The sequence below is a fragment of the Mya arenaria genome, chromosome 10 (assembly GCF_026914265.1).
Source record: "Mya arenaria isolate MELC-2E11 chromosome 10, ASM2691426v1".
NCBI classification, from domain to species: Eukaryota; Metazoa; Mollusca; class Bivalvia; order Myida; family Myidae; genus Mya; species Mya arenaria.
The window spans coordinates 35255764-35282758 of record NC_069131.1 but is presented as its reverse complement, the minus strand read 5'-3'; the positions used below and the strand labels follow the sequence as shown (position 1 = coordinate 35282758).

Genomic DNA, 26995 nt, shown 5'->3' with positions numbered 1-26995 from the left:
GACCACAATATTAAACGGTTACCCGAACTGTGTTGGCCACTGGCTTATAGTATAACTTTTTGGCTACCTTTAGAGCACAGAGCCAATTCCCAGCAGCGGGTTCCCTGTCCCCCTTAAAGCCACTTCAGGGTTTCATCAAGATAATGACGTAGTATTTTGTTCCTCAAGTCCATTATATAGTTCGCTCAATACATTGTATACATTCCATTCTGTAGGTGGAACTCCGTGAAGGAACTTTTTGTTCACCATCAGTGTAAAACAAAGCATCCTTTTAAGGCAAATTTATTTCACGTTTAAGTACATGTATTTTATACATTTCATTAAAAAATATAAGCAAAAGAATTGGGGGTCATAATTTTGCTTCAGAGCAAAAATAATCTAGAAACAAACAAACAAGAAGCGCCGTGGAGCGAGCCCTCACCTTTTTTCGAAGATTAAAACGAGTAAAATTAATTATTTTAATAATTAATAATGCCAGGGGATTGCCCCTTGATCTACACTTGAATATTGCAGAGACTGAGTCGAGTTGCCATGATTATGGAATTTTAAATAAATCATGGACATTTTATATACAAGTCATTTTTGGTTACATGCAGAGGGAAATAAAATAGTGAACGAGGTTAACAAGCACATATGTGAATACATTGTGCAATGAACAATGTTAATCTCTCACATTCATCACATACATTTGCCATCTTTACATGTTAAGAATATGTCACAAAATACAAGTGAGAAACTACAAAGTAACATGAACTGCAAACCAATGACTGACACCATGAAATTACACATTAACTGTGAATGTGTATAATTAAAATACACTTCTCCATAAAATTCAAATGAGAAATTACTGTTTGAATAAAACAATCGGCAACTCTAAAAATCTATTTGTGACAAAAATTATTATGACATAATGTCACCACTACTGAGAACATTGTATCAGTGTTGTACATGACATACCCATTTTGTTAAATTGTTGTTCGAGCGTATGTCAACACATATCTTCTATTTTTCATTTACAATGCAGTAGACCTTGGTACCAGTTTTAGTTGTGACAAAATATAAATTCATTGTGGTCATTGTGTCAAAACTGTTTGAAAATAAAGTTAATTTATTGAAATTATTATTGTATCGAGACAATCGACAAATTCTTATCCTGGTAAACTATCTGCAAATCAACTGAAATTATATTTATTAACCTAGATGATAAACAGTGCAAGCGAAAATAAAGTGCTTGGACAAGCCTTTTCAGCCATTTTGAAGTTTCCAAGGCCTATTACTCTGTCACGCAAAAATGAACTCTGAGCAACTTTTGATAAAAAGGCTGGGTCATGTAACACTCGAAATGTGCTTATGATCCCATTGGCTGTTAAAAATATGCTCTTCAAAACCTCCGGAAATCTAAAAATGATTGAATCTAATTTTTAACAATGTAGAATAGTAACGATGACTTCATCATGATGAAATAATAGATACATACTAAGAATAAAGCCTTAAGCCAGAGAAAAATATTTTAGATTCTCATCCCAGCCCGCCCGTCAAATAAAAAAATAAACATGCCATTCAGCCCCATTTTTCTTCTTCAAAATACGGACGAGTATCAAAACATATTTTCCTCTGGCCTTTTGCTGCAATCCACTGTAAGATATAAATTAACCTCATATGCAGTGAACCATTGGCTTACAGAGACATGCTTGGACACCTTGACACTATGTACAAGATGTACTAGCACTTTGAACACTTATTATTGTTTCAGTGTGCAATCTGTCGTTATCCAACTGTGTAATGTGTTTTTTTATTTAATTCCACTTCAGAGAATTCAAACACTTGTGGCTTTTGATTGAATTAATACAGTCTATCATCTTCAGTTCCCGTCTCATAGTAATGTTGAACATTTCGACATTTTCTTAGGAGTTGGCCTTGCTCCTCTGTTAAACGCTGAAAGTTCCTGGCTGAAATGCAAGAGAGGATTTAAGCTGGACAAAAGATAAAGGTTAAATAACATGAATAAATCACCAAGCCAGGAATATCGTTACACTTTAAATCATATATATAACTACCAATGTTATGAGCAACAGAAGAGTTCGAAGATATGTGCAAACTGGTTTGAGGAAATTGGAACTAGAGCTTGAAACTCTAAATGATCATGTGAATGTTGGTCTCACCATTCCACAAGTGGATTAAAAAATCACAAAATCGGCAAAAATGTATAACATTTCATGATTGCAACATCATTTGTGAGATATAAAATATTTGCCTCATGTACACAACTTTAAGTTGTATACAAGCATTCAGAGGTAGAATTTTAACAAACAGCAACACACCAATTTTAGAAAGCTTTTTGCATACTTTAGGAGGTAAAAAAACTCATAGAGACTTGTCTTTAGAAAGCCTTTAAAACAAATATGATTGCATTTGAGCTGTGTTGTCTAAACAATGGTCAATCTCAGGATTAATACAATTATGGAAAACAAGTATCAAATTTGTCCAAGATTTTGTCAAGGAAAACATTATGACCAGATTTATCAAGACAGTGCCAAAATGGTCTCTTGAGTATAACAGGGCTTTTTTAAGTGACCTAACAAGTTAGTTTTTCGACAAAAGATGACCCAGTGCACACTGAGGTGCTTCATTTCAACACCCACATTTCATCAGTAACTGGAAGCATACTTTGTCTATATAACAGACAGCAACATTGCTGCAAATCTATTGGATCATAAATAAAACTCTTATTTTTAAGCGAACACTTTTAATGAGAAACAAGATAAGTCTACATCTGCAAGCAACATACAAACATGAATTTACCTTCAGGCAGCCCTTCAGCATGTTCAGAGATGACAGTGGATGGGGCAACTGTACCATTGTTCCCTGTAGCATCTGAAACACACAGTTAAGTTGAATGTCAACTGCTACAATATTATGAAAGCTTACTGGTATTCAGGTACAAAATTAACACATGCAATTATTAACTTACTGGATACATAAATTATAAATGTTACAAAAATTATTAGATCTAAATGTATTAATCAAGAAGTGTTGTCATTTTGGGCAACAATAAATCAAGGTGAACAAACATCTGCGGTTAAACTTCGACACACACAATTCATTACACACTTTTAGCATACATCATGAGGTACTAAAGTCAATGCATGTCTAGGTGCAACATTAAAAAGTATGTACCTATTTACAGATAAAATGCTCAATTAAGCCTGCAGTTTACCAAGATAGGCATGGTCCACTTCTGATCTTCTGTTGATGCACCAAGAGCATCTTGAGATGGTTCTGAGATCTCTGTTGTTTCTGCAACTGTATAATCGTCTTAACAGCATCTGAAATGCATTGAAAGTGTTTCAAACTGCAACATTCTCGGTTCAGTTTATATTATATACCTGTGTTATAGAGGGTTGGGTTGAAGTCATGGGCAAACAGAACTGTAATAGCATTAAATAGTCATTCTAAAAAACTGGCGCCAGTTTTCTAGTAATTTTGGAAATCTCTCTCTATATATAAATATTGTTGAATAATGAAAACCATATTTCCAAACAACATTATGATGCAGAATACCATAAAAAGTTAAATTACAAGTGCAGAGCTCCTGATAATTCTGTAGGGTTAATGGTACTGTTTGCTGACCATTTTGGACCAAGCATATTGTTCACTTGTGGTTGAAATTAGCACAAGCGCCGCACTCGTAAAATACCTTCCGGGCTGGCTTAGTTCCTGGGTTTTATACAGCAGGGCTTGTTTAAAATTGTATTGCCAAGCAGAAGTATAAGAATTCTGGTTTCCTCATTCAAAAGATAAGGTTTTAATGCAAAAAGTTATTTTAATCTACTGGTGTTTGGGTGTAAAAGATATTAAAATACAAGGAATAATAATGTGCATACTTTTTGTGTTGTTTGTTCTTTATTTTAACTTGTACTTAGGAGGGAAAATTCAAGAATGTATTTATGGCATTATACAATTAAAAAAAATCAGCTTTGTCAACTCCTGGTTGTGAAAGAAATGGGAAATATGAATTTTGTTGCTCCCGCTCCTTGCTTCAACTTTTCTTGGTCACAATCGAACAAATAAACAAATATTTGGTGTGGCCTAAAGTTCATACATTACCCATAAAAGTACAGTGCATTTATTCCTGAAATTGTTTGAGCTCATAAATGCCTTACTTTTGCTTCTTCCTTCCTGCTTGAATGCAATATGTCTCTCGCAGAGAATATATCCTCCAAATATTTTCCGCAGATGCCTCTCACTCTGATCAACCATAATACTGTAGCTGCTCCTGGGTCAAATCTTGAACATTGCTGCAAAAAAACATGTACAAAAATAGAAAAACATGTCCTGCAAACAATTGCTTAAGATTACTAAGTATGCTTACGGTACATAACATTGTTTTATATACCGGATAGGTAAAGTTTAGCACAAGTCACCTATAGCTGATGTAGAAGTGTTTCACAACTCCATGGAAAGGTGTCTGTTGTAGCCCTTTCCATTGGCGAAGCAGTCACCAATGTTTTTATTGTTTATAGTAGTACATGAAAGAAACTAACATTATTCATACTATGTGCACTGAACACATCCTTAATCAATAAAATGAAATGACAAAACAAGATTCCTTGAGAGCAAGGTTAATTATCTAGTCTATGTGCAGGTATTTCACTCAAACAGTTGTGGGTTCATTCTGTATCAGGGATACATGTAATGATGTATGTCTTTCTGACAAGCTTTTAAAACAGACACATTCAGGTTTGACCGGTGAAGGAAACAAGACCTTTCCGGTTACCTTATACATTTAATCTCGATCTTGAATTCCATTATTTTTTCTCCATGGTCATTTCACTTTTACAGAATCAACTTCATCATTCTCTTCAGATATTGCCTGGTTTTCATTCCCTTTGTTCATTATGAAATGATTATCAATGTTTCAACCAAGAAAATATGCTAATATTTTAACAAGAGGGCCATGATTGCCCAAAGAGTTGTGACTTTATTTGAAGATTTTTCACTCCCCCGCTGACCAGGCACCATGGTGATATTTTCTTTGAAAAACAGACATGCTAAAACTGATAGGATTGTATGTACACCAACATATGTCAGATGTCCTAAAATCAATTTTAAGTTACATACAAACATTCTGAGGTACAAGTTGAACACACAACAAGTGAGCAATACACAAATCTTGAGAAGCTTTTAGCATACTTTGTGAGGTAATCAAACCGCAGTATAACTGATGGTATTTTAAAATTTATAACATTTTGTAAGGAACACACACACACACAAACAAACACACACATTCCGAGGTATATCTTAATAAGCATTGTGTCTACTTTATGAGGTACCTTTTGACAGAAAAAGTCTTTAAGTTATGAACATCAACAGACTGTGATCACCAGCGACAAATAATTACTCAAAGAAAGTTGGTTTCGTATTCAATTTACCTTGAGGCGGCCCTTCAGCATGTTCAGAGACAACTGTGGATGGTAAACTATCCCTCTGATTTCTACAGCATCTGAAACACAAATTTAAGTTGAATGTAAACTGTTACAAACTCATTAAAGCTTAAAACTTCACAAAAATATACTGGTATTCAGGTATAAACAAGAGCTGTCACAGTATGTGACGAATGCCCCCGAATGTGACATTGACCTACGAACAAGGTCAGTACATGAAAAGTTTATCTTGCCTTTACGTGTCAAATACATATGGCAAGTTATTTTAAATTGCCTCTGAACATAAAAAAATACCACCCATACTTGACAACCTACACTGTTATGTCCTTATATTCAGAATGCCCTTGTGAATCAACACTTGTGTATCTTTCACCTTAGAGGTAGGGACACGGGTCTTGCACACGACACGCCGTCTTCGTATGTGGAACACATGTAGCAAGTGATTTTAAAATCTGTCCATACAAGGAAAAGTAACAGCCCTGACACGACAACCTATACTCTATGTCCTTATATGCAGCACTCCATTGTGAATAAACACTAAGTGTGACCTTGACCTTTGAGGTAGGGACACGGGTCTTGCACGCGACACGTCATCTTGGTATGTGAAACACATGTGGCAAGTTATTTTAAAATCTGTCCATACAAGAGAAAGTTACAGCCCGAACACGACAACCTATACTCTATGTCCTTATATGCAGCACTCCATCGTGAATAAACACTAAGTGTGACCTTGACCTTTGAGGTAGGGACACGAGTCTTGCACGCCACACGTCGTCTTGGTATGTGGAACACATGTGGCAAGTTATTTTAAAATCTGTCCATACAAGGGAAAGTTACGGAGACGGACAGACGGACAGACAGACTGACGGTGCAATTTAATATGCCCACCTGGGGGGGGGGATGAAAATAACACATGCAATTATAAACTAACTAGATGCTTACATCAGTGTATGATCACTAAATAACAAACATACAATATCTGGATGTATAAATCAACAATTGTTTGTTGTTCTGAGAAATAATGTCCCTGAGGTGACACCAAATAAGTGAAAAAATAACCCAGACTCTATGAATCTAATAATTTAAGAACAAGAATAAGTTTTACTAAATAAAGCTTAAAAAACATTCTGAGGTTTAACTTCAACACACACATTTCATTACAAACTTTTAGTATACATCATGAGGTACTTTAAAGACTGTGCTGGTCTAGGTGCAACAGAAAAAAGAAATGTACCTGTTTCAGTCATAAGCTCAATTAATGTCAGGATGGCTCAGAGGTAGAGTGTCCTCCTCACAACCAAGAGGTGAGCACTAGGTTTGATTCCCGCTCAGAAAATGTTCTAGTTTCCACTCATATGTACACTGTCTTAGTACTGAATTTGACTAAGGAAACCGACTGGAGTGTGTTTAAAATAAGCTGTTAGCTTTACACAATCAGGCTTAAATAAAGTAGTATAAACTAATGAGCACTCAAGTTTACCATGATAAGCATGTTCCAAGACTTCTGCTGATTCACCGAGGGCATCTTCAGATGTTTCTGTGACCTCTGTAGTATCTGCAGCTGTATGACCATCTTTAACAGCATCTGAAATGTATCAAAATTCTATACCACGCGCACATCTGCCATGTCACAATGCTGTGAGATAGTAAAGTATTTGTCTTATGTTCAAAAACATAGGTTTCAGGAGATGTAAGTTTAGTTTTAAGTTACCATACAAGCACTCAGAGCTACAATTTTGACAAGCAGTAACACACCATTAGTTTAAAGCTGTTGGCATATTCTGTGAGGTAATAAAACATAGAAATATGTCTTTTGAAAACTTTCAAATGAAGTATGATTGAATTACATCTGTATGGTTTAAACATCTGCCAATCTGATGATCAATTCAATTATGTTAAACAAGTATAAGAGTTGTCCAAGAATTTGTACAGGGAAGCAATCTCACCATGTTTAAGAAAGGTAAAAAAAATGGTTAAGACGGTATAAATAGGCTATTTCTTATGTGACCTAACAATTAAGTTTTCCGACACAAGATGACCCAATTCACACAGAGGTTCTTCATTTCAACACACACATTTCACCAATATTTTTACGCATACCTTGTCCAAATACATGTTAAAGAGTATAATAAGCCTGATTTTAATAGATGACAAGATATCTAACATTTGTAAGCAACACACACACACACACACACACACATTCCATGTTCATCTTTACAAGCATTATGTCTACTTTATGAGGTACCTCATCACAGAAAAATAGTCTTAAGTAATTAACATCAACAGATTGTGGTCACCAGTGAGAAATAACTATGTAAAGAAACTTGGTTTTTGTATTCAATTTACCTTGAGGCGGCCCTTCAGCATGTTCAGAGACAACTGTGGATGGGGCAACTGTGGATGGGGCAACTGTCCCACTGTCCCCTACAGCATCTGAAACACACAGTTGAGTTGATTGTATTCTGTTACAAACTCATTAAAGCTAAAAGCTTCACACATATATACTGGTATTCAGGTACAAAAATAACACAAGCAATTATTAACTAACTAGATGCTTACATCGCCAAATTACGAACATACAAGATCTAGATGTATAAATCAACATGTGTTTGTCATTCCGAGAAACAATGTCCCCCAAGGTGACACCCAATGAGTGATTAAATAACCCAGACTGAATAAATCTGTTGATTGAGAACAAGCATAAGTTTTACTGAATTAAGCTTAACAAACTTTCTGAGGTTTGACTCCAACACACACACAATTCATTACAAACTTTTAGCATACATCATGAGGTACTTTAAAGTCGATGCTTGTCTAGATGCAACAGAAACATGTATGTACCTGTTTCAGATCATAAACACAATTAATGTAAGGATGGCTCAGAGTTATAGTGTCCGCCTTGCAGCCAAGAGGTGCTAGGTTTGATCCCCAGTGAGGAAAATGTTCTAGTTTCCTCTCATATTTACACTCAGTACTGGTGAGTTTGACCAAGAAAACCGACTGGAGTGTGTTTAAAATAAGCTGTTAGCTTTTACACAATCAGGCTTAAATCAATTAGTATGAACTAAATAGCACTCAAGTTTACCATGATAAGCATGTTCCAAGACTTCTGCTGATTCACCGAGGGCATCTTCAGATGTTTCTGTGACCTCTGTAGTATCTGCAGCTGTATGACCATCTTTAACAGCATCTGAAATGTATCAAAATTCTATACCATGCGCACATCTGCCATGTCACAATGCCATGAGAAGTATTTGTCTTATGTTCAAAGACAGGGTTTCAGGAGTTGCAAGGTCATTTTAAAATTTTAAAAAGTTATATACAGTCATTTATCACACAGCAACACACCATTATTTAAAAACCTTTGGCATACTTTGTGAGGTAATAAAACATAGACAAGTGTGACCTGGATCTTTTACAAAGGGAAACAGGTCTTAAAGGCTGTCTTTATGTGGTTTACAGATGTGCAAAGTTATTTTAAAATCTGTCCAAACATCAAAAGGTTACAGCCTGGATATGACCACCTATACTCAATGTACGGTATGTTTATTGAACAATCTATAATGATCAAACACAAAGTGTGACTTTGACCCTGGAGGTAAGAACACAAACCTTGCACGTAACACATGCCTAAAGTATACTAAACATGTGTGCCAAATAATTTCAAAATTTCCATACATGTGAAAGATACAGTTCGGACATGAACAGATATACTCTATGTCATTAAACGCAGCATTTCATAGAAATCAAACCATAAGTGTGACCTTTGAGGTAGGGACACGGGTCCTGCAAGTGGAATGTCATCTTTGTATGCAAAACAGCAAATTACTTTGAGAACTGTCTATACATGAAGAGGATACAGTCCGGGTTATATAGTGTAATTTTGACCTTGGAGGTAAGGACATTGGCCTTGCACACAACATGACGTCTTTGTATGCATAACACATTTGCAAAAGTATTTTAAAATCAGTCCATAGATGACTTCATAACAGTCCAGACACAACTGGGAGGGACAAAGGACACACGGATGATTTTAATTAGCCCAATTGGGATTCATAATCATTTATGAGATATCATAAAAGTATCTGTCTTCAGCACACAACCATGTATATCAAGCGCCATAAAATCATTTTACAATTTTAAATTATGACAAACCTTCTGAGGTACAATTCTAACACACTTAGGATAAATGAGCTGGAGGTAATTTTACATAATGATGAACTGCAGTATAGATGATTGTGTGGTCTTGACAAAGGCCAATCACATAATGAATTAATTATGGAAAAAACAAGGGATGCAAACGAATATTCGAATATTCGATCAAAAGAATGGTATTCGAATATTAAAATCGGTATTCGAATATTCGTTTATTTTTTACTTTTTTCTAAATTTTGTTCCATCTTGAACATTTATTTAACATTTATATTTAAAGATTAAAACGCTCTAATTTACCCTCGTTTCGTCAATACACCCACGCATGTCACCAATTATCGAGGCGCGAGCATCTAGACAATACACAGTGGCGCGTCAAGTGTCAATTAAGGCCAGTGCTCCAGCTAGCCCGTTTTTCAATGGCGCAGCGCCCGTGCCCCTTTTCTTACCGCCCTGCCCCCTTTTTGAGTAGTGCCCTTTTCAAAATGCTCTATTAGCCCCAAATATCCCGTTTGTGCCCTTTTACTATTGAAATGATTATAAAAAGATTGACAGCCCTTAATCCGCTGTCATAATTGAGACAAATTACGTAATACTTATGATAATAGTGTTCCCGCTAGGTGTCACCATGCCCCCATTGATTGCTTAAAATATGCCGTACTGCCCTTTCATCTTTCCATGTGCCTTGACCAAGTCATATGACAGCTAATTGTGTATTTGTGTAGTGAGCAGACGACCTGTGTATTCATAATCGGTCATCTACTAATCCGATAATTAGGAAGAGCCAAATAGGGAAACATCGGCAGGAGGCGTGCCTATTGAATGTCAGCCAATCAGAATATACATTGAGAACTCGTTCAACCAATGATGAAAGTTCGTAAAATGCGATAGAAAATGCGAAGGGATGGTGAAAAATGTTGTGAAGCACAATTAAATCTTTTAAAATAATTGTTTATTGTACTGTACAGACGAGACTTGCCATTTTCAACATTGTTGATTTGAAGCAGACGGCACTGCCGATATGTAAACATAAGAAAGGTGGCGCTAATACAATCAAATACATCACCTTTTCAGTAAATGTTTTGAAAGTTTATTTATAAAATATTCATGATGAAAATTTCTTTGTAATCCACAAAATTATGTTGATGCTTTATTTAGTATTTACTTATCATGTCCACGATCTTGTCAAAATTCGCCGAAACCGCCATTTTATCAGAACAATTTTCGGAGTTATTTTATCAATGTTCTATGTGTAATAAGGCCACAACAAATTGATCATTTGTTCGTCGGATTTGCCGCACCTAAAATTCGAAAAACGAAAAAAAAAATAAAAAACTTTTTTTTTGCGCCCGCACATACTATTTGGGCGCGCATATTTATATTTTTTGTTGACTTCTAAATTTCCTCTATTTTCTGAAATTCTTTTACTTAGAATTTAAACCTGCAACGTCGACCTCGCCTTTTTGAAGGTAATTCCATGCTTAACATTCTTCGCGAGGAAACTTTCCTCGTGTCAGGACAAAATAAGGTCCGGGTAACCGCAAAATAGCCGATATTTGTTGACAGTCTTTTTTGTCGGGAATATTTTGCAGGACGCACCGTTGTTATTCATTTCCGGTATTAAGTTTCAGGTTACTTTCAGTATTTGTAATGTAAAATAAACGTTTTAAGTGAAAATCAGGGTCATAGTCAATGGATTATAGTCTTCAGTAAACAACAAGAGTTTCACAGCGTCGAAGGCAATAATTATTTATGTGTGTTTTAAGTAATTTATTGTTTTGTACTCAAAATTTAGTGTTAAATAATAACTAAATCGTATTTTGAGTGCAAAACTTTTATTAAAATACACGAACACACGACTTATGGTACAACCATTGAACATGTTTTCGTGAGTAATTTTTTTAAATTCTTAAATGTCTCAGTAATCATAATTGTTTAAAACAGATAAAAATAGTAGGACTTGTAAATGTTTTAGAAACATTCTGTATTTATGCACCAGTCATTTGTAACCACGCCCCTCCCCCATGCTCTCCTTTCAGGTCCGAGGATAGCCGGGTAAATGAACCGTGTTTTAACCTTCCAGGTGGCCCCGCAGTGCCGGGTGAATGCGGTGGATATGCCCGGCGGGGTTGGCTGGACCGAAAGTCCCCGCTATTCCCCAGACCAAGACCGGGGGGGGGGGGGGGGGGGGGGGGGGGGGGGGGGGGGGGGGGGGGCTGGTGGTTGCAATTGACTAGTGCATGTTGCAATTGACTAGTGCATAACACATACAGTTTGAAAATAACATCAGTTAAATCAGAAAATAAAACCTTTTATAAGTAAAATGACTGTTTTAATTTTCTCAATTCTTTGTGATTATCCAAATTTTTCTTTGACCGAGTTGTAGTAAAGTGGCCTGTTTCTTACGGTCATTGAAGCTATGGGGCCATCATGTTATTCTTTTCTTGGTCAAGGCGAGGTCTTGAAAGGGAAACACCACCTGCTTTAAAAAAATAACCGGTGCCACATTTGCAGAATTGTCTGATCCTGCTTCAAGTATGTTGTCCCGCAATTCAATCCACAGTGTTTCTTTTTTTAGAAATGTTCTCTGTGTTATTTACTTTTTCAATCTTCTGCAATGTCAATGTCACTACAATTTTATCATGTGCTTCAAGAGGTTCAAATTTAGACCTGACCCAATATTTGGAAATGCTCAAATGATGAATTAAGTTCTTACTAGTCTAAAATGTTTTTTTGTGATAGTAAGTTACAGAATGAATACAATAGTTTTCTTTTTGGTCCTCAAATAATTGCACGTTACTATGAGGTATGTTGTCTTTACAATATATCCACGTTTAAATCAAAGTTAATAGTAAAGCACTGGATCTCATTGCCATTTGTTAAATATTGAGACAGATTTTCATGTGATACAATCAAAACCTTTTCATTTATAACTGAGAACCGTTGTTTGTAATTGAAAAGCTTTTCTTGACATAATTGTATGATAAATTTGGTAAGAAATAAACCTTTTTTTTTTTTTTCGCTCTTCGCTCGCCTCTGATTTGCCTTAAATTTAAAAAAAAGTATTTTTATTTTTTTTTCGCTCGCTCGCTCCTACTTTTTTTTGGCAAAATCCATAGAACAAATGATCAATTTGTTGTGGCCTAAGTGATTTTTTAAACCAGGGTAGTGATTTTTATTGTCATTTTATTCTAAAACATCAGCATATTAAACATTATTTTACCAAAGACAATTAAATAACAAACAGGCTGAATGTAACATTCGTACCCAAACCCGATCGTACCAAGCTAAGATTCGTCCCCTACATTTATTTTTTTTGTGTGTATCTATTTATTTGATGTTAAACTGTGTTTGTTTTTGTCTTTCATCTTACAAACTTTTAAAAGAAATATGTGACATTGCACTAAAGAAGATGCCAAACAAGTACAATCATACTACCACAGACAAAAAGACAAATTTTAATTTTGATATTAAAACACACCCTTCTAAATTTTGAGAAAAAACAACAACACCATTTTGTATAAGTCTGAAAATCATGGAAAATGATTTAAATTGAGTATAAAAACAAAACAAATTCTAGGGGGGCCCCCCCCCCCCACAAAAAAACAAACACCTTGTGACAAGGGTGGACCCCCCCCCACAACCACCCCAACCTCTACACGACTCATGTAGCTTGCCCTTTTCAAAACTCCACCCTGCCCTTTTCAAATCCTGGCTGGAGCACTGAAGGCCCATCATCATGGCGAAATAAACAAATAATTTTACGTGTGCCGTCCCCTGCCAATTAGCGGCAATGAAATAAATAAAGTTGAAAGGGGATTGGAACCTATTTTAAACGATGCCAATTAAGGGTTCGTCATGTCAGCAATAACACAAAATATTTCTTTTGTATGTCAATTAAACTGAGCAATGTAGCTAAAATCGCACTGAATATAATGCGCATAAAATTTGATGTCCATCATTCCTTGTGAATAAGCTCTCTCGAACTGTTCGGAAATAAATATAACAAATACACGTAAACAAAATAATCGACAAAATGCCTGCTTCATCTGAAGTTTGGAATTATTTCACACGGTCTGTAGACAAGAAAACAGTGTCGTGCAAGTTGTGCAGTGTTAGTCTTACGTACTTGGGAACTACCACAAATCAATGGAATCATGTGAAAGGAAAACATCCTAGTGCAAAAACAAGTAACAAACGAAAGACGGGTACAAAATAATAACAAGTCGACGGAAACCAGACCGTTTGCAACGGTGAAGATGCCATGACCTTGACTTTTGATACATCGATGTAGTTTTTGTAATGAAACAATATGACATACTAGTATAATTCTAGATAACATATGCAAAGTTATTTTGAAATTGCACAATAAAGCCACTACACGTATTACAAACGACGTCATACAATCCGACATCAATAAAATTATTCGGCAAATGTCATACCGGAAGTCATTATTTGGAACGCAAATGATCGATGCAATATAGAAGTTTTTAGACAATCTTGCCTGTGATCGAATATTCGATCAAAAGAATTACCGAATATTCGAATATCAATTTTGCCATTCGTTTGCATCCCTAGAAAAAACTATTCATTTCAACAGTTTTAAGATTCCCACAAACGTTCTGATGAACAACTTTTAAACACAAAATTCTTACAAACAAAAAAACAAGACACAGACTGAAAAAGTAAAAAAACTATTGAGATTTTTTTTATTACTTTGTGGATTTTTACGGCAATAGTAGGACAGGGCTTTCCGTAATCTTGTTCAAATGGAGAACAAAATTATGAATATTCAAATGGTGGGGCGGAAAATTAAGTCATATAACTTTTAGATGAAGTTGGAAAATAAAATAATGTAAGGCAAATACAGTGTACATGAAATGAGTCAGAGAACATGACATTGCCAGGCTTTTATATATCATATGTCATGTGTAAATTCGAACTACGACAGAAAAAAATTGTCTCTCTGTATTTAATAATACAAAAAGAATTGTTTGCTTTAAATTTTTTAAGGCAATATGATTTTTTTTTTTATTAAACATTAAATCCCATGTACAGGCTTCTTAGAAACAGTAAGTACCAATTGTTTTAATAATCAATATTTTTGAACGCTAAAAGACTTTTCATGTACACTGAATATGTAGTTCTCACTTTTGCATATTCAAAAAAACCATGCAAATAACAAAAACAATTAACAAGGAACATCTCGATATTACTGAATTGTTCAAAAACCACAGGCTTGACATCATTTTTCTGCAAAATATGGTATACAAGTTTGTAAATGCAGAGACATTGATGTCAACATTATGATTCAACTTACTATCATAAAGTTGCCGATAGTTGTCCGGATTCAAGTTAAGTCCATTTGAATGAAATAGCTTTGATTGTGTGCACCTTGCTAATAAAACAATCTTATTTACAAGGAATTCAATTATTGATTAAGTCATGTCTGTATCTACACCATAGGCTATGTAATAAATTATAACATACATTTCAATCAAGACAAAATAGTAGTATATCCGTAAGTTTTTATAGGTTTTAAAGGGAATAATTCATAAAAACAAGCAATGAAAGAAATAATTCAACACTTTACGAAACTAGAGGTTGAGGTTGTATGATGGTCTATTATTAAAATTTGTGACGTCATAAAGCTCACACCAAATTGGGGTATCAATAGGGGAAATCAATAATACAAATTTTACCCAAGCGAGAAGCAATACCCGTCAGACTTTATTTAACATCCAACAGAGTTTGAGTACAATGCATTCAGTATTTTGACTTCAATTAAAAAGAAGAGAAAATTAAAACATTTTATTTACCTTTCGCTTTCTCCAAGGTACATCAGCAACACCATAATCGTACCTCAATTCAGTGTCTTTGCTGATCATTTCAGTTGCATACAGACAGAGTCTTGGTTGATGTCTGTCATCAACAACGTTAACCATTTTGCAATTAGGCTTTGTGTATCGGTCCAAGTCGTTGACCATGCATGCCAGACACGTGTCTTTTGAGGCATCGATGCTATTAAAACAATTGAAACATAACATTACTACAAAGAAAGGAAATGTATTATGACAAATGTCCCTATGTGTTTAATGTCCCTATGTGTTTAATGTTCCTATGTGTTTTTTTCACCACTTTGGGTGTCATTAGATTTTTTTTTATTTTGTGAACAACAATGCTTCAGTTTAAAATATTGAAACCAAGAAAACTATTGACTTTGATAATGTTTTTTTGTTTGGAGAATGCACCCGACATTGCTTAATATTGTTTTCTTAATATAAACCACACATATTTTCCAGTCATGGGGAAAATGTATGTTTTTTGCACTGGGAATAGCGCTGAATTTTAACCCAAAATTACCGCCCAGACACGACAAGATATTATGTCAATGCATAGTTTTACAAAACAAAACTTAACTGTAACCATGTAATCTGAGAGAGAGTTTTGGTACGACCACAAGGCCATCACACTATCCAGAATTTATCAATGGACAAAAAGACAAGCTAAAAAAGTAGTGTATAAAAGAAAATAAATAGCAATTTATTACTACAAAAATTATAGCTTACACAAAAACTATATATACATACCAGTATTCCTTGTTGTTATGTCTGAAATGGTATTTGAACATTTCATCACCATCAGACTGCTGTTTACATAGTTCTCCTCTGTACTCGAGAATAAACTGCCCCTTCAAGAGCTCTTGCCTAGCAAACACTCCATTACCTGGAACCAGTAAATAGTGTTTTAGCCAGGAATTAAAAAGGGCAGGGTGGGCCCAAAACATGGTGCTTTCTTAAATGGGAAAACAATGCATTGTATTGATATCAAAGTACATGCATGTTCATGCACACATTGTAGTAATATCCCAACCGATTGCTCTTAATTCTTCTTTCTTGTTCATTTTCACTTCAGACACTTTCTTTACCATCTCGGGTTGTTATCACCAGGGCTCTCACAAGGCTGAATTTTTGGGGAGAAGTCACTTCTCCCACCAGTCAAATTAGGGAGAAGTGGGGGGACTTTAAGGAGAAGAGATACTTATCGTAAAACCTGAGATAAATATTGTGCCATGCCACCAAATTTTAAATTCACATTTACTTATATTGCTTTTTCTAGATGGAATGTTAAAAAAGTGTTCTTTTTTGGCCTATCAAAAGTGTACTTGTCTAGAGTCTCCTTTTTGCAATGTATAGTTTACCTCCAAAAAAAAAAACTGACAGCAAAAAAAAACAAATAAAGGGCAATATTTATATATCAAGTAGTTTTTAAGTTATACTCCAGACAAGGTAAATTGCAAAGGACCGACCGACAAACCGACCACAGGGTGACTCCAATATACCCCCTTCAAACTTCGTTTGTCGGGGGTATAAAAATGCGAGTGAAAACTCTTGAAAAAGAACAACTTTCAATTTGTTTACTTTCCATTTCTTGTAAACACACAAAATGATGACGTATACACAACTCACACGTTGTAGACTGTTATTTCGTACTCAGATTCTAGACGGCAGTATTTGACTTATATCAATTTTGAGGCACAGTCCATCATCATGACAAGCAATAATATTTTTAAAGTTTTTTATGCATTGATATTTAATATCTACGAAGGCCGATGGTGATGATCAAACTAATCCGACATAGCAGCCAAAATTAACAAACTGTCCAAAGAAACTGTTACTCAATGGGAGACGAAACTCCACCTAGAATTAGACTTCAATGCAGAAAATGATGAGAACATCGGCAAGATATTTTGTGCAGACTGCATATCAGACCTACTCAAAACATTTTTTGTTTTTACAAACCTTATGCTTTGATTATGACACAGAAAACATTGTTGTTGTTTTTAAGTACATACATTTTTCTAACAAACACAAAGGGGTGAGCAGTATTTTTTTCTAAATTCAATTCCCTGACTAAGTCCACAAATATGCTGCTAATGTATCACGACAAAATCATACCTATGTATTGATCGATATACTGCATAAAGCACAAATTCAGCTCAATTTCAGCCGTGTCTGTCTGAAGGTAGTTTTGGTTGGCCTTTTTTCTGCAAGGGCGTTGATTCTGGCCAAAAACATCTGCAATTGCAATAAAATGAGGCTGGAACAATGACAACATATCAACAACAGTCTGATGTAAACAGCCACTATTCAATCCACTTACTTCTCGCGCCAGTTAATGACATGATCATCTGGGTTTACACAAATGACATGCTTAATCAATGCTGTGTATCAAAGTGTTTCATCTAGGCTTTTTAGCATAGCTCCCAATACTGCCCTGTGTGATTGGTGCTTTATGAGCAGACAATGTGTTTACATAATTAGACCCAAGCTTATCTTATCAAATAAGTAAGTCATAATGAATCAATGTAGTCTAAATAATTTCATGAATCTACTTTCCCCATAAACATATTAACTAGATGTTGTCAAAACAGCATGCATTTAAAAAAAACGGGCAAAAGTTACTAATGAAGGTTTTCTGAAGTCAGTGTGTGAAATAGCATTTTTAACCAAAGGCCACTTGGACAAAATCCATATATCATAAGGCCTGAAAGTTCCAAAAGAAATGAGGAGTACATGGATGTGTACTGAGTCCTATCTCGATCTGCTATTACTGTGGCAGTCATTGAAATTAGACTTTCGGATGAACAAGCCCGAATTCTTATACTATTGCATGGAATCATGTTTTTGAACAAGCCCTGCTATATAAAATTCAGAATTTGAGCAAGCCTGGAAGACATTTTACCAGTGCAGGGCTTGCGGGCTTGTGCTAATTTCGACCACTGCTGTGGAAAATATGAAAAAGAAACACATGCTCTCATTCTTCCGATATTTCGACATCTTCTGAAATGGATGGGTCTTTTTACAATCAATAATAGGATCGGTTTTTTTTGAAAATAAACAATTGTGTTACAGCCATTTAAATTTCAAAGATTAACAGAAAGACAAATTTGAAAACATGGTTTGGCAGCCTTTTAACATCTTACTTTTTCTTTCACATTACGATAAAGATCGGTGAAAGCTTATAGTTTCCATTTAACTGTACAGTATTAGTATTATGCAATAATATAATAATATACTTATATTCTATATTTCACACCTGAATTCATCCTTTTTAAAAGGAAAGGCAATAAATTTAATCAGATCAGTTATGCAATAGAACTTTAATAAATCGTACTCCAACAATGACTGTAAAATTGACTTCTGACTTAAACAACATGCACATGTTGCCGCACATTTAAGACCATGATTTAGGAAATAAATTGATATTAATTTTTGTTTTACTCAAATCTGGGGCATTTTTCTGTTGATGTTTGTGTTGTCAATGTATATATATACAAATCATACTGCATCGATTGTGGCTGCACATGCAGATTCTTGCCTAGTCTAAAATAGTAGACATGTTATATGGGATTCTTCCGATCCATAACTTGTATACGGGTTTGTGCAAAAACAGGGGGGTTTTGAAAAATATTGAAATTGTATTTAGAGAAGCATTTTAGGTTTGAAATAGATAATAAAGGTTTATATTCATATTTTACTGTGCAAGTGCAAAGATATTTTGCACAAAACAAGCATTAGATGCATTAAAACAAAGGATTTACCTTTCCAACAAAACGAAACTTGACCGACACAGACAACAATTGTACCAAGCTTAAAACTTGACCATCTTCGGCAAGCTTCGAGAAAGACCTCTTATATACAATCGTTACAACTCGGCCATGGCTGAAGTGTTCCAATTGTTGTTAAACTGTGAACCGCAGCCTTGCAGGTGTCATTCATGTATTGTATATTGTTATGTTTTGACAGTATGAAATGAAGAAACATGCATCAAACTCATAATAATTTGTTGGATATTTGTTTTTTTTGTGTACGGAACTATTATTTAAGTAACATTATCTGGTAATATTTCTTGTTTTTAAGATATTTTATAGATGCAATCGGAATAACTACCCACATTCGATACAAAATAACTTGTGCGTGAATGATTTGCCATATCAAAAATCGTAAAATATATCTGTCAATGTATAATTATAGTGGTCAATATAAGCACAAGCCCTGAAGCCCTGCACTGGTAAAATGTCTTTCGGGCTTGCTCAAATTCTGAATTTTAAATAGCAGTGCTTGTTAAAAAATTTGATGCCAAGCAAAACTATAAGAATTCAAAAGTATAATTTTCACGACTGCTAATTCTTGCATACTGGTAAACCACAAAATGTCAGTTCTTGAGTTCTAACTGCATGATCAGGCACCTCGCATCTGTTGCATGTTTTCGATATTGAGAGAGCCAGTTTTCACACACTATTATCTCCTTTAACCACCACATAAGCACTAACTAAACACCGTTAAAAACCTTACTATAAAGTGTATATACTGGGCGAGTACCTAAATCGGAACAGTACCTAAATATGGAACACCCATTATAAAAGTGTTTTTCCGATCGGGATCAGGTTATTTACGATTTTAATCAATAAAGACGCTTGCTTCAGATACATGTTCCAAAGGACACATTTATCCGGTCAGTATTTCAAAAACTGCGATCATTTAAAGTTTTTCATGTTCAAATGTCAATACATGGCATGCGGGGGAAAGACTTCATGCTTGCCATAATCACAGCATACTGGTACAGCCTGTATTTTACTAAAATCATCAAATTTTACTAACAAAAATGACAAAAAAAGACAAGCTGTAAATAACATAAATTATTAATTTACTTAAACAAAATAATGAGCAATAATTTTAAAAGAATAAATGAAAATGAATAACAAATTAAAACTGTTCCATATTTAGGTACTCCGAGGACGAACATGGCAGTCCTTAATTGTGCGGTTAATAAAGTACTTTTCATGCAGATTGGTAGTATCTTGAAAAATGCCATTTATATCAACCAATTCAATTGGTCTTGAATCCTAGTATGCTGATGAAAGTTTTTGTACTTGTAGTTGTACACGAACTTGTAGTGCAAGTCTAACTAAAAATATTTCACAACTATTGCCGAAAGTGTTCCGATTTAGGTACTCACCCAGTATACGATATATCATTATACAGTACAGGTATGTGCCATGTGTAGTCATTCTAAAATGACTAATGCCATGTGCTGTGGTACGAAACAGTCTTAAAACAATGGTACAGAACGATGTTGAAGTGTTCTCCGACATCCATTACTTTCCATAAAAAGGTATTACAATAGAATTGATACGTACACCCTTCAAAATCCAACCAATTTGCAAAAATCCTACAGCAGAAAAACTGTCCGCCATCATTAGAATCGATAATACACAACTTACCTCGGCAAGCCGCCATGTTGTTCCCACACCACGTGAGGTGTCGATGGTAGTGCGCATGCCCAATGCGCGAATTTAACAGGTGCCCGCGGGGGCGGACTAGGCATGCGCAGCGAAACGGAGAGCCAAGCGCATGCCCGACTTTAAACTTTTTCCACGCCCTGTTTTCGTATGTCAATGTGTGCAAGCACACTCAAACACACGACACACTATACAACGTTATTTAGAGGTAATCTTCATATTTAACCAGGAGAGTCTGGTGAACATTATAACGCTGTTCAGAGGTTTAAACTTCCGAGGTAACGGGACAATTAACCTCGGAAGTAAATTGTGCCTCGGAAGGTTGCTGTGTACTCATATGATTAACCTCCAAAGGATATAAGCGCAAACGCACACACACGCACGCACACACACACGCACACACACACACACACACACACACATATATATATATATATAGATTTATTCGTGCATATATATATATATATATATATATATATATATATATATATATATATATATATATATATATGCACGAATAAATCTATCTATCTATCTATCTACTAACGGTTTAAGAAAAATGCATAAAACATCATTTTTGTACTTATATATGAAAATCTGCGAATTGATTTTTTGTTTTTTTTGTCAGCATTCTTATATAACTGGTTTCTATGGAATTTCGCAAAAATTGGCTCGTTCCAAGACAAAAAATAAAGTTGTCAAAACGTTCAATGAGTTTAATCAGTTCCCATATACTTCAAGTAAATAGTTTGTTTTGAGTGCCATTAGAAATTTGCCAAAGTTTTACAGTCCTTTAACCCAGAGGGAAGCGTGTTCCACAACATTGCAGCTGCTGTCTGAAAGTTCCTGTCACCATGTCGAAACGTTCGACCTTTTGGCACAAAGAGAGTTCTTTTTGGATATCAAGTTCCAGGATGGCATGTGAATCTTAGCAAGTTCACTACTTACGTTGATGCTTGGTCAGTGCGTTCTTTGTTAGTATGAGTGAGACTATTTTACTCTACTCTGCTTTGCACTGGAAGCCAATGGAGTTTACGTAACACGGGAGTAATGTTTTGGCAATGATTTGAACTGCCATATTTTGCAAATTTAGTAGTTTTTTTCAGTGATGGTTTGGGTATTCTATATAGTTGAGCGCAACAATAATTAAAAATATCCAACAATAATTGAGGTGTTTCAAAAAAGAGCACTCCTCATTTCGGAATAATGTCCTTTTGCAGCCTCCTTTTCAATCGTAGAGACATGTCACTAGGAATTACCCCGGAGAAATTGGTGAGAATAAGATTATTAGTAAAGGGTTAGGAACCAAAAGAGAAGACCACAAGGCGAGAGGAATAATCATTGTTGGGAAAAATTGAATGTCACTGGTGTACGTCTAAAGCAAAGTGGAGCGTTGGTGGCTAATTATTAAATTAGTTAACGATTTTTTAGAGTAAGGGTTTGTAAGAAAACTTGACAAGTATTCCAGTTGAAGTAAAATGCATCGGTTTCCGTGGGCCATCTTTTTGCATAACGGTAGTTCAATGATGTCCGGGGATTGATGGTTAAAACCTGGTACAGTTTTCAGTGCATTCAGTGTGTGGGTGATTTTACAGTGTGGTTTAATTTCAGTCTGAATTTCCAAAAGCTGTTCTGGACAAAAAAAAAATGCTTTTATATATATGACTATTAGACATGTGAGCTCAAGTAGCTAGTAGTTTGTTGGCATTTGTTCAGCAAATATTTCAAACATTTAAGAATTAAAGTGCTGAGCGATAAACAGGCTTTGTTCCGATTGGAGTCCTTTTTGCAAGATTGGTTAAAAAAATATGTCTTAAAGCTTGTTTACATTAAGTAGATCTTATAAAGAAGGATCTAGACAGATGTGAATATTTCAAATTGAAGACATTCTATTAGTTTTTATATACTTGAATTTTAAATTCAATGCCAATCTATGCTAATTGAATCATTGCAGTTATGCACACAATCTTTGTGTAGAAATTTTAATTCTGTGGATTCCGAAAAGAGCTTTGTAAATAGGGATAAATCTTTGCAAGCACTGAAACATCATACATGCAATTGACATCTTTATTGTTGCTGTGACATGCATTTACATGCCTTTTAATTACATTTTTTTTGTATAAGCTTCATATTTGGCTTTCGTTTGGCGGGCTTTTGCATTTATTTTGTATTTGTTATGACTATTTAAATATTGTTTAAATTGAACATTTAAACAAATTGACAACATTCGATTAAGCATACAATTCTATAATGAAAACAAATAATTGTTTCGTATTTGATAAGCAGTTGGAGGTGTATATGTTGAGAGGTCATGGTCAAATGGTCTCATGTTCGACTTATTGAGCTGGAAAAAAATGCAATAGTTTAATTTTATAGTAATGACATACATAATCATTGTCAATCACGTTTAGGTCCTAACAAGTATTAAAGGCCTATCACATGTAAGCTGAAATAAATATCAAAACATGTTCTATTATTAAAACGTATTTCTAATAAAAGCGTAAATCAAATAAGTAATCATAAGTATCTTTGCTTTAATTGTATGAAATAACGTATGCTATTCGTACTCGTTTTAGTTTAGAACAAGAAATCGTTTTGTGATGGTTTTCTCTCGTTTTCTCACTTATTGAGTAATATTTTTCAAGTCGGAAGTTCACAGCTACTTTGCTTTTTATTCATATAATAATACTATTTTCTTGGGGCTACCTGACCATAGTTTCGCTAATTTGTTAATAGTTAAGACAATAATTAAAACAAAAATAAGTTGAAATGTTTACGCAAAGGATTTAAAGTAATACCTGAATTCAACCAAAATTTCACTAAATCATTGCAAATTCTATTACTTGACTCTATAGATTCTATAAATTTGATGAATAATTCACATGGTGATAATTAAAGAAGTCTAACTTCAACACAAATTATTTATTTATGACACAACGTTTCGGCCATTCGGCCTTCATCAGGTTGTATGTATATAATGAACAGGAAATGACGTCAACATCAAATGACGTCAACGTTGATTACGTCAAAATATAGCATACATTTTTGCGCAAAATAATGTCTTAAAGGATCTATAGAGATACAATTATACTGGTAAAATGCAATATAAATGCATAAACAAACATCAATAAACCAGTATAAACTATGCAACATTAAATAGGTTAAAACAGTTATAAACCAGATTAATTTTGTGATTTTTTTTTTTAATTCTGCAAGAAGAATTAAAATATTATTTTTGAATTCATACCATTAGGAATGACTGTGCCAAGAATGTGCATCCATTTACTCTCCTTTAATAATCGTTTCCAATTGTTCTCAATTTTATCATTTGGCATAAAAGAAAAATCATTGATACTGTGGTCAGGAGCATTAAAATGTTCAGACACATTTGTATATGAATCTGGAAAATGCTTTATATCAAACTTATGACTGTTCATTCTCTGACTACATTTTTGTTGTGTCTGACCAACATATTGCTTTTTACATTTTTTGCAATTAATAACATATATAACACCTGTAGAAGAACAGGACAATTCATGATTTATCTTATATTCTTTGCCAAAATATGTACTTGAAAATTTGTCATTTTCAAAAATAGATCTGGATCTATTACATTGAGTAACGAACCCGTTAGTGACAACATTTGTAAGTTTAGAATTCACAAGTATATCTTGAATATTTTTAGGCCGCTTATATATATGCAACAATTGGTTTGTAGTTAATCAGATCTTGGACAGTTTTACTTTTTGAATATCTGAGTAGTCCCCAATATTGGTTTATAATTTTTCCAATGTTTGGTAATGATGGATTAAAAGTACACACAAAAGGAATAATGTATTTTTCCGATGATTTAACATTTGGCTGCAAGGCGTCCTCTGCACTGATGAAAAATGTTTTCGAAACAGCTTCATCTATAACAGAAATTGGATAGTTTCGTTCTTCAAAATAGGTTTTTAATTTATCACATTCCTCCTTGAAACGGTCATCACTTGATGTTGTTCTTCTATAGCGTCTAACCTGGCTGTAGGGGATGCCGACCTTGCACTTTTTTGGATGACACGAAGAAAAACGCTTGTTTCCAAACCACCCTTTAAGTCTTTTTCGATATGGACATCAAAGAATGAAACACATGTTTTAGAGACATTATTTGTAAATTTAATATTTTGGTGGACTTTGTTGATATCGTGAAGAAAAGCCGTTAATTCATCTTCAGAATGTTCCCATATGAAGAACATGTCATCAAGAAAACGCAACCATAGTAACGGTTTTTTGGAACAGTTTTTAAGAAAATCTTGTTCAAATTTTCCCATAAACAAAGATGCAAAGCACGGTGCCATTTTCGTGCCCATAGCTGTTCCTATAATCTGTAGGTCGTTTGCATCGTTGAATTGAAAATTGTTCTTTGTTAATACAAGTTTGATTACGTTTGAGATGTCCTCAATATATCCAAGAGAGTTAGAGTTGTCTTGTTCAAGGTAGAATCTGCATGCTGCTATACCATCATCATGTGGAATGTTAGTATAAAGAGAGCTAACGTCAAGTGTCACTAAAAATGCATTTTTTTTTTAATCGGATAAAGATCGTTATTTCTTGATGAAGTCGGTAAAGTCCTTTATAAATGATGGCAAATTTTCCATGTGAGAGTTTAAGACGCTGTCAACATATGAAGATATATTTTCTGTTAGTTATTCGCATCCCGATACTATAGGTCGGCCCGGGTATCCCAGCGGTAAATCATTATTGACATCTTTGTGAATCTTCGGCAGGACGTAGAAAGCAGGCACTCTATTGTTAGTACACGGGAGTAATTTGCTTTTAATTTTTTTACTGATGTTATTGATTTTTGACACTTCATGTATAATTTCCTTGGAGAACAGTTCTTGTGGGTTGTTTGAAAGTTTACAATAATGTATATCATTTTTTCAAGTTGTCTGTCTACTTCATTTATATAATCTGTCCGATTCATAATGAAAATAGTGGCACTCTTGTCTGCCTTTTTACTATGATATTTTTTATCTTTTCGGAGATCTTTTAATGCCAAAATTTCTTCAGGTGATATATTTGACTGATATTTATAATTTTTGGTCTGAAGCAAAAGTTCATTTGTAATTGCATCAATATAAAAATCCAAGGTAGTATCTCGACCTGAATGAGGAATGAATGTAGAATTATTTTGTTTCTTATTTTCCCATTTTTCAGTAGTATTCTCATATTCTGTTAAGAGCTCACTATACTCTCGATTTCCGAAAAAATCTTTAAGCCTGAGTCTCCTCGTAAATTCAAATATGTCTTGTTTAAATTGAATTTGACTATGGGGTTTCGGAGTTACACAGTATTTCAAACCTTTTCCAAGTAAGCGGTAGTGGTTGTTATTTAAAATCTTATTTGATAGGTTTAAAACAGTTTTCTTACCCCTTTCAATTTCTTTATTTATTTTCTTGTGTTTTTTCCATTTCCTCCTGCTTGAAAGTCTGACGAATCTCCGGTTTCTTTTTGATTTCGTAGGCATTGGATTAGTCTCTCTATTGTTGATAGCAGGGTTTCCTTTTCTCGCTGATTCTTGTTCTTTTTGGTAACCGTTCTCCAGTATTGTTTTGGGATGTTGCCATTTCTGTTTTGAGTTTGTTGTTGCTGTTGATAGTTGGTTTGTTGTTGTTGTTGTTGTTGATTCTTTTGCTGTTGGTGTTGGCGATCTTTCTGTTGCCTTTGCTTTTGTTGCTGGGGTTGGTGTTGATGCTGCTGCTGTTGTTGTTTCCCCATATTTACGGCTTCGCTGTAACTGGTCTTGTTGGTGCCCGGGGACTGCGCGTTTTTAGAATGCTGCTGCTGCTGCTGCTGTTGTTGTTTCCCCATCTTTACGGCTTCGCTGTAGCTGGTCTTGTTGGTGCCCGGGGACTGCGCGATTTTTGAATGCTTATCTTTATTTATAATCCTTTTTTTCTGGTGCAATGTTCTAAAGGTTGAACCATTTCCTTTTTAGTTTGAGCATTTTCCCTTCTATTTTCACATTGTTCTGGCGGAGATGTCTCTGGAGAAGGTTGTTTTGCAATACAGTCGCGTGCTTTAACAAATTGTTTGAGCTTCTTCTCTTGTT

General features: G+C 34.7%; 2 protein-coding genes across 2 annotated transcripts; both read right to left on the bottom strand.

Annotated features, from left to right (window-relative positions):
• Positions 1-275: 275 nt before the first annotated feature.
• LOC128204637 (uncharacterized) lies at positions 276-9248 on the bottom strand. Its single transcript, XM_052906039.1, has 9 exons — positions 9197-9248; positions 8530-8634; positions 7791-7877; positions 6925-7029; positions 5433-5503; positions 4164-4298; positions 3218-3326; positions 2803-2874; positions 276-1949 (listed from the first exon to the last, which is right to left on the bottom strand). The coding sequence occupies exons 1-9, from the start codon at positions 9246-9248 to the stop codon at positions 1843-1845; spliced, it is 843 nt and encodes a 280-aa protein (XP_052761999.1). The 3' UTR covers positions 276-1842.
• Positions 9249-12013: 2765 nt separating this feature from the next.
• LOC128204636 (uncharacterized) lies at positions 12014-26754 on the bottom strand. The gene is made up of 6 exons (XM_052906038.1): positions 26606-26754; positions 20884-21041; positions 17555-17674; positions 16187-16322; positions 15423-15617; positions 12014-12056 (listed from the first exon to the last, which is right to left on the bottom strand). Exons 1-6 carry the CDS (start codon positions 26752-26754, stop codon positions 12014-12016), a joined length of 801 nt encoding a protein of 266 aa, XP_052761998.1.
• Between the last annotated feature and the right edge of the window lie 241 nt (positions 26755-26995).

Coding starts and splice junctions, on each gene's coding strand:
- LOC128204637 (XM_052906039.1), bottom strand. CDS start 9,248: ATGACATTCCACTTGCAGGACCCGTGTCCCTACCTCAAAGGTCACACT. Junction 8,635..9,196: donor CCTCAAAGGTCACACTTATG/GTTTGATTTCTA, acceptor GATACATTTCAG/ATGCTGTTAAAGATGGTCAT. Junction 3,327..4,163: donor GCAGGAAGGAAGAAGCAAAA/GTAAGGCATTTA, acceptor AATGCATTTCAG/ATGCTGTTAAGACGATTATA.
- LOC128204636 (XM_052906038.1), bottom strand. CDS start 26,754: ATGGGGAAACAACAACAGCAGCAGCAGCAGCAGCATTCTAAAAACGCG. Junction 21,042..26,605: donor CCCCAGCAACAAAAGCAAAG/GCAACAGAAAGA, acceptor ATACGAAAACAG/GGCGTGGAAAAAGTTTAAAG. Junction 17,675..20,883: donor CAACATGGCGGCTTGCCGAG/GTAAGTTGTGTA, acceptor TTGCAATTGCAG/ATGTTTTTGGCCAGAATCAA.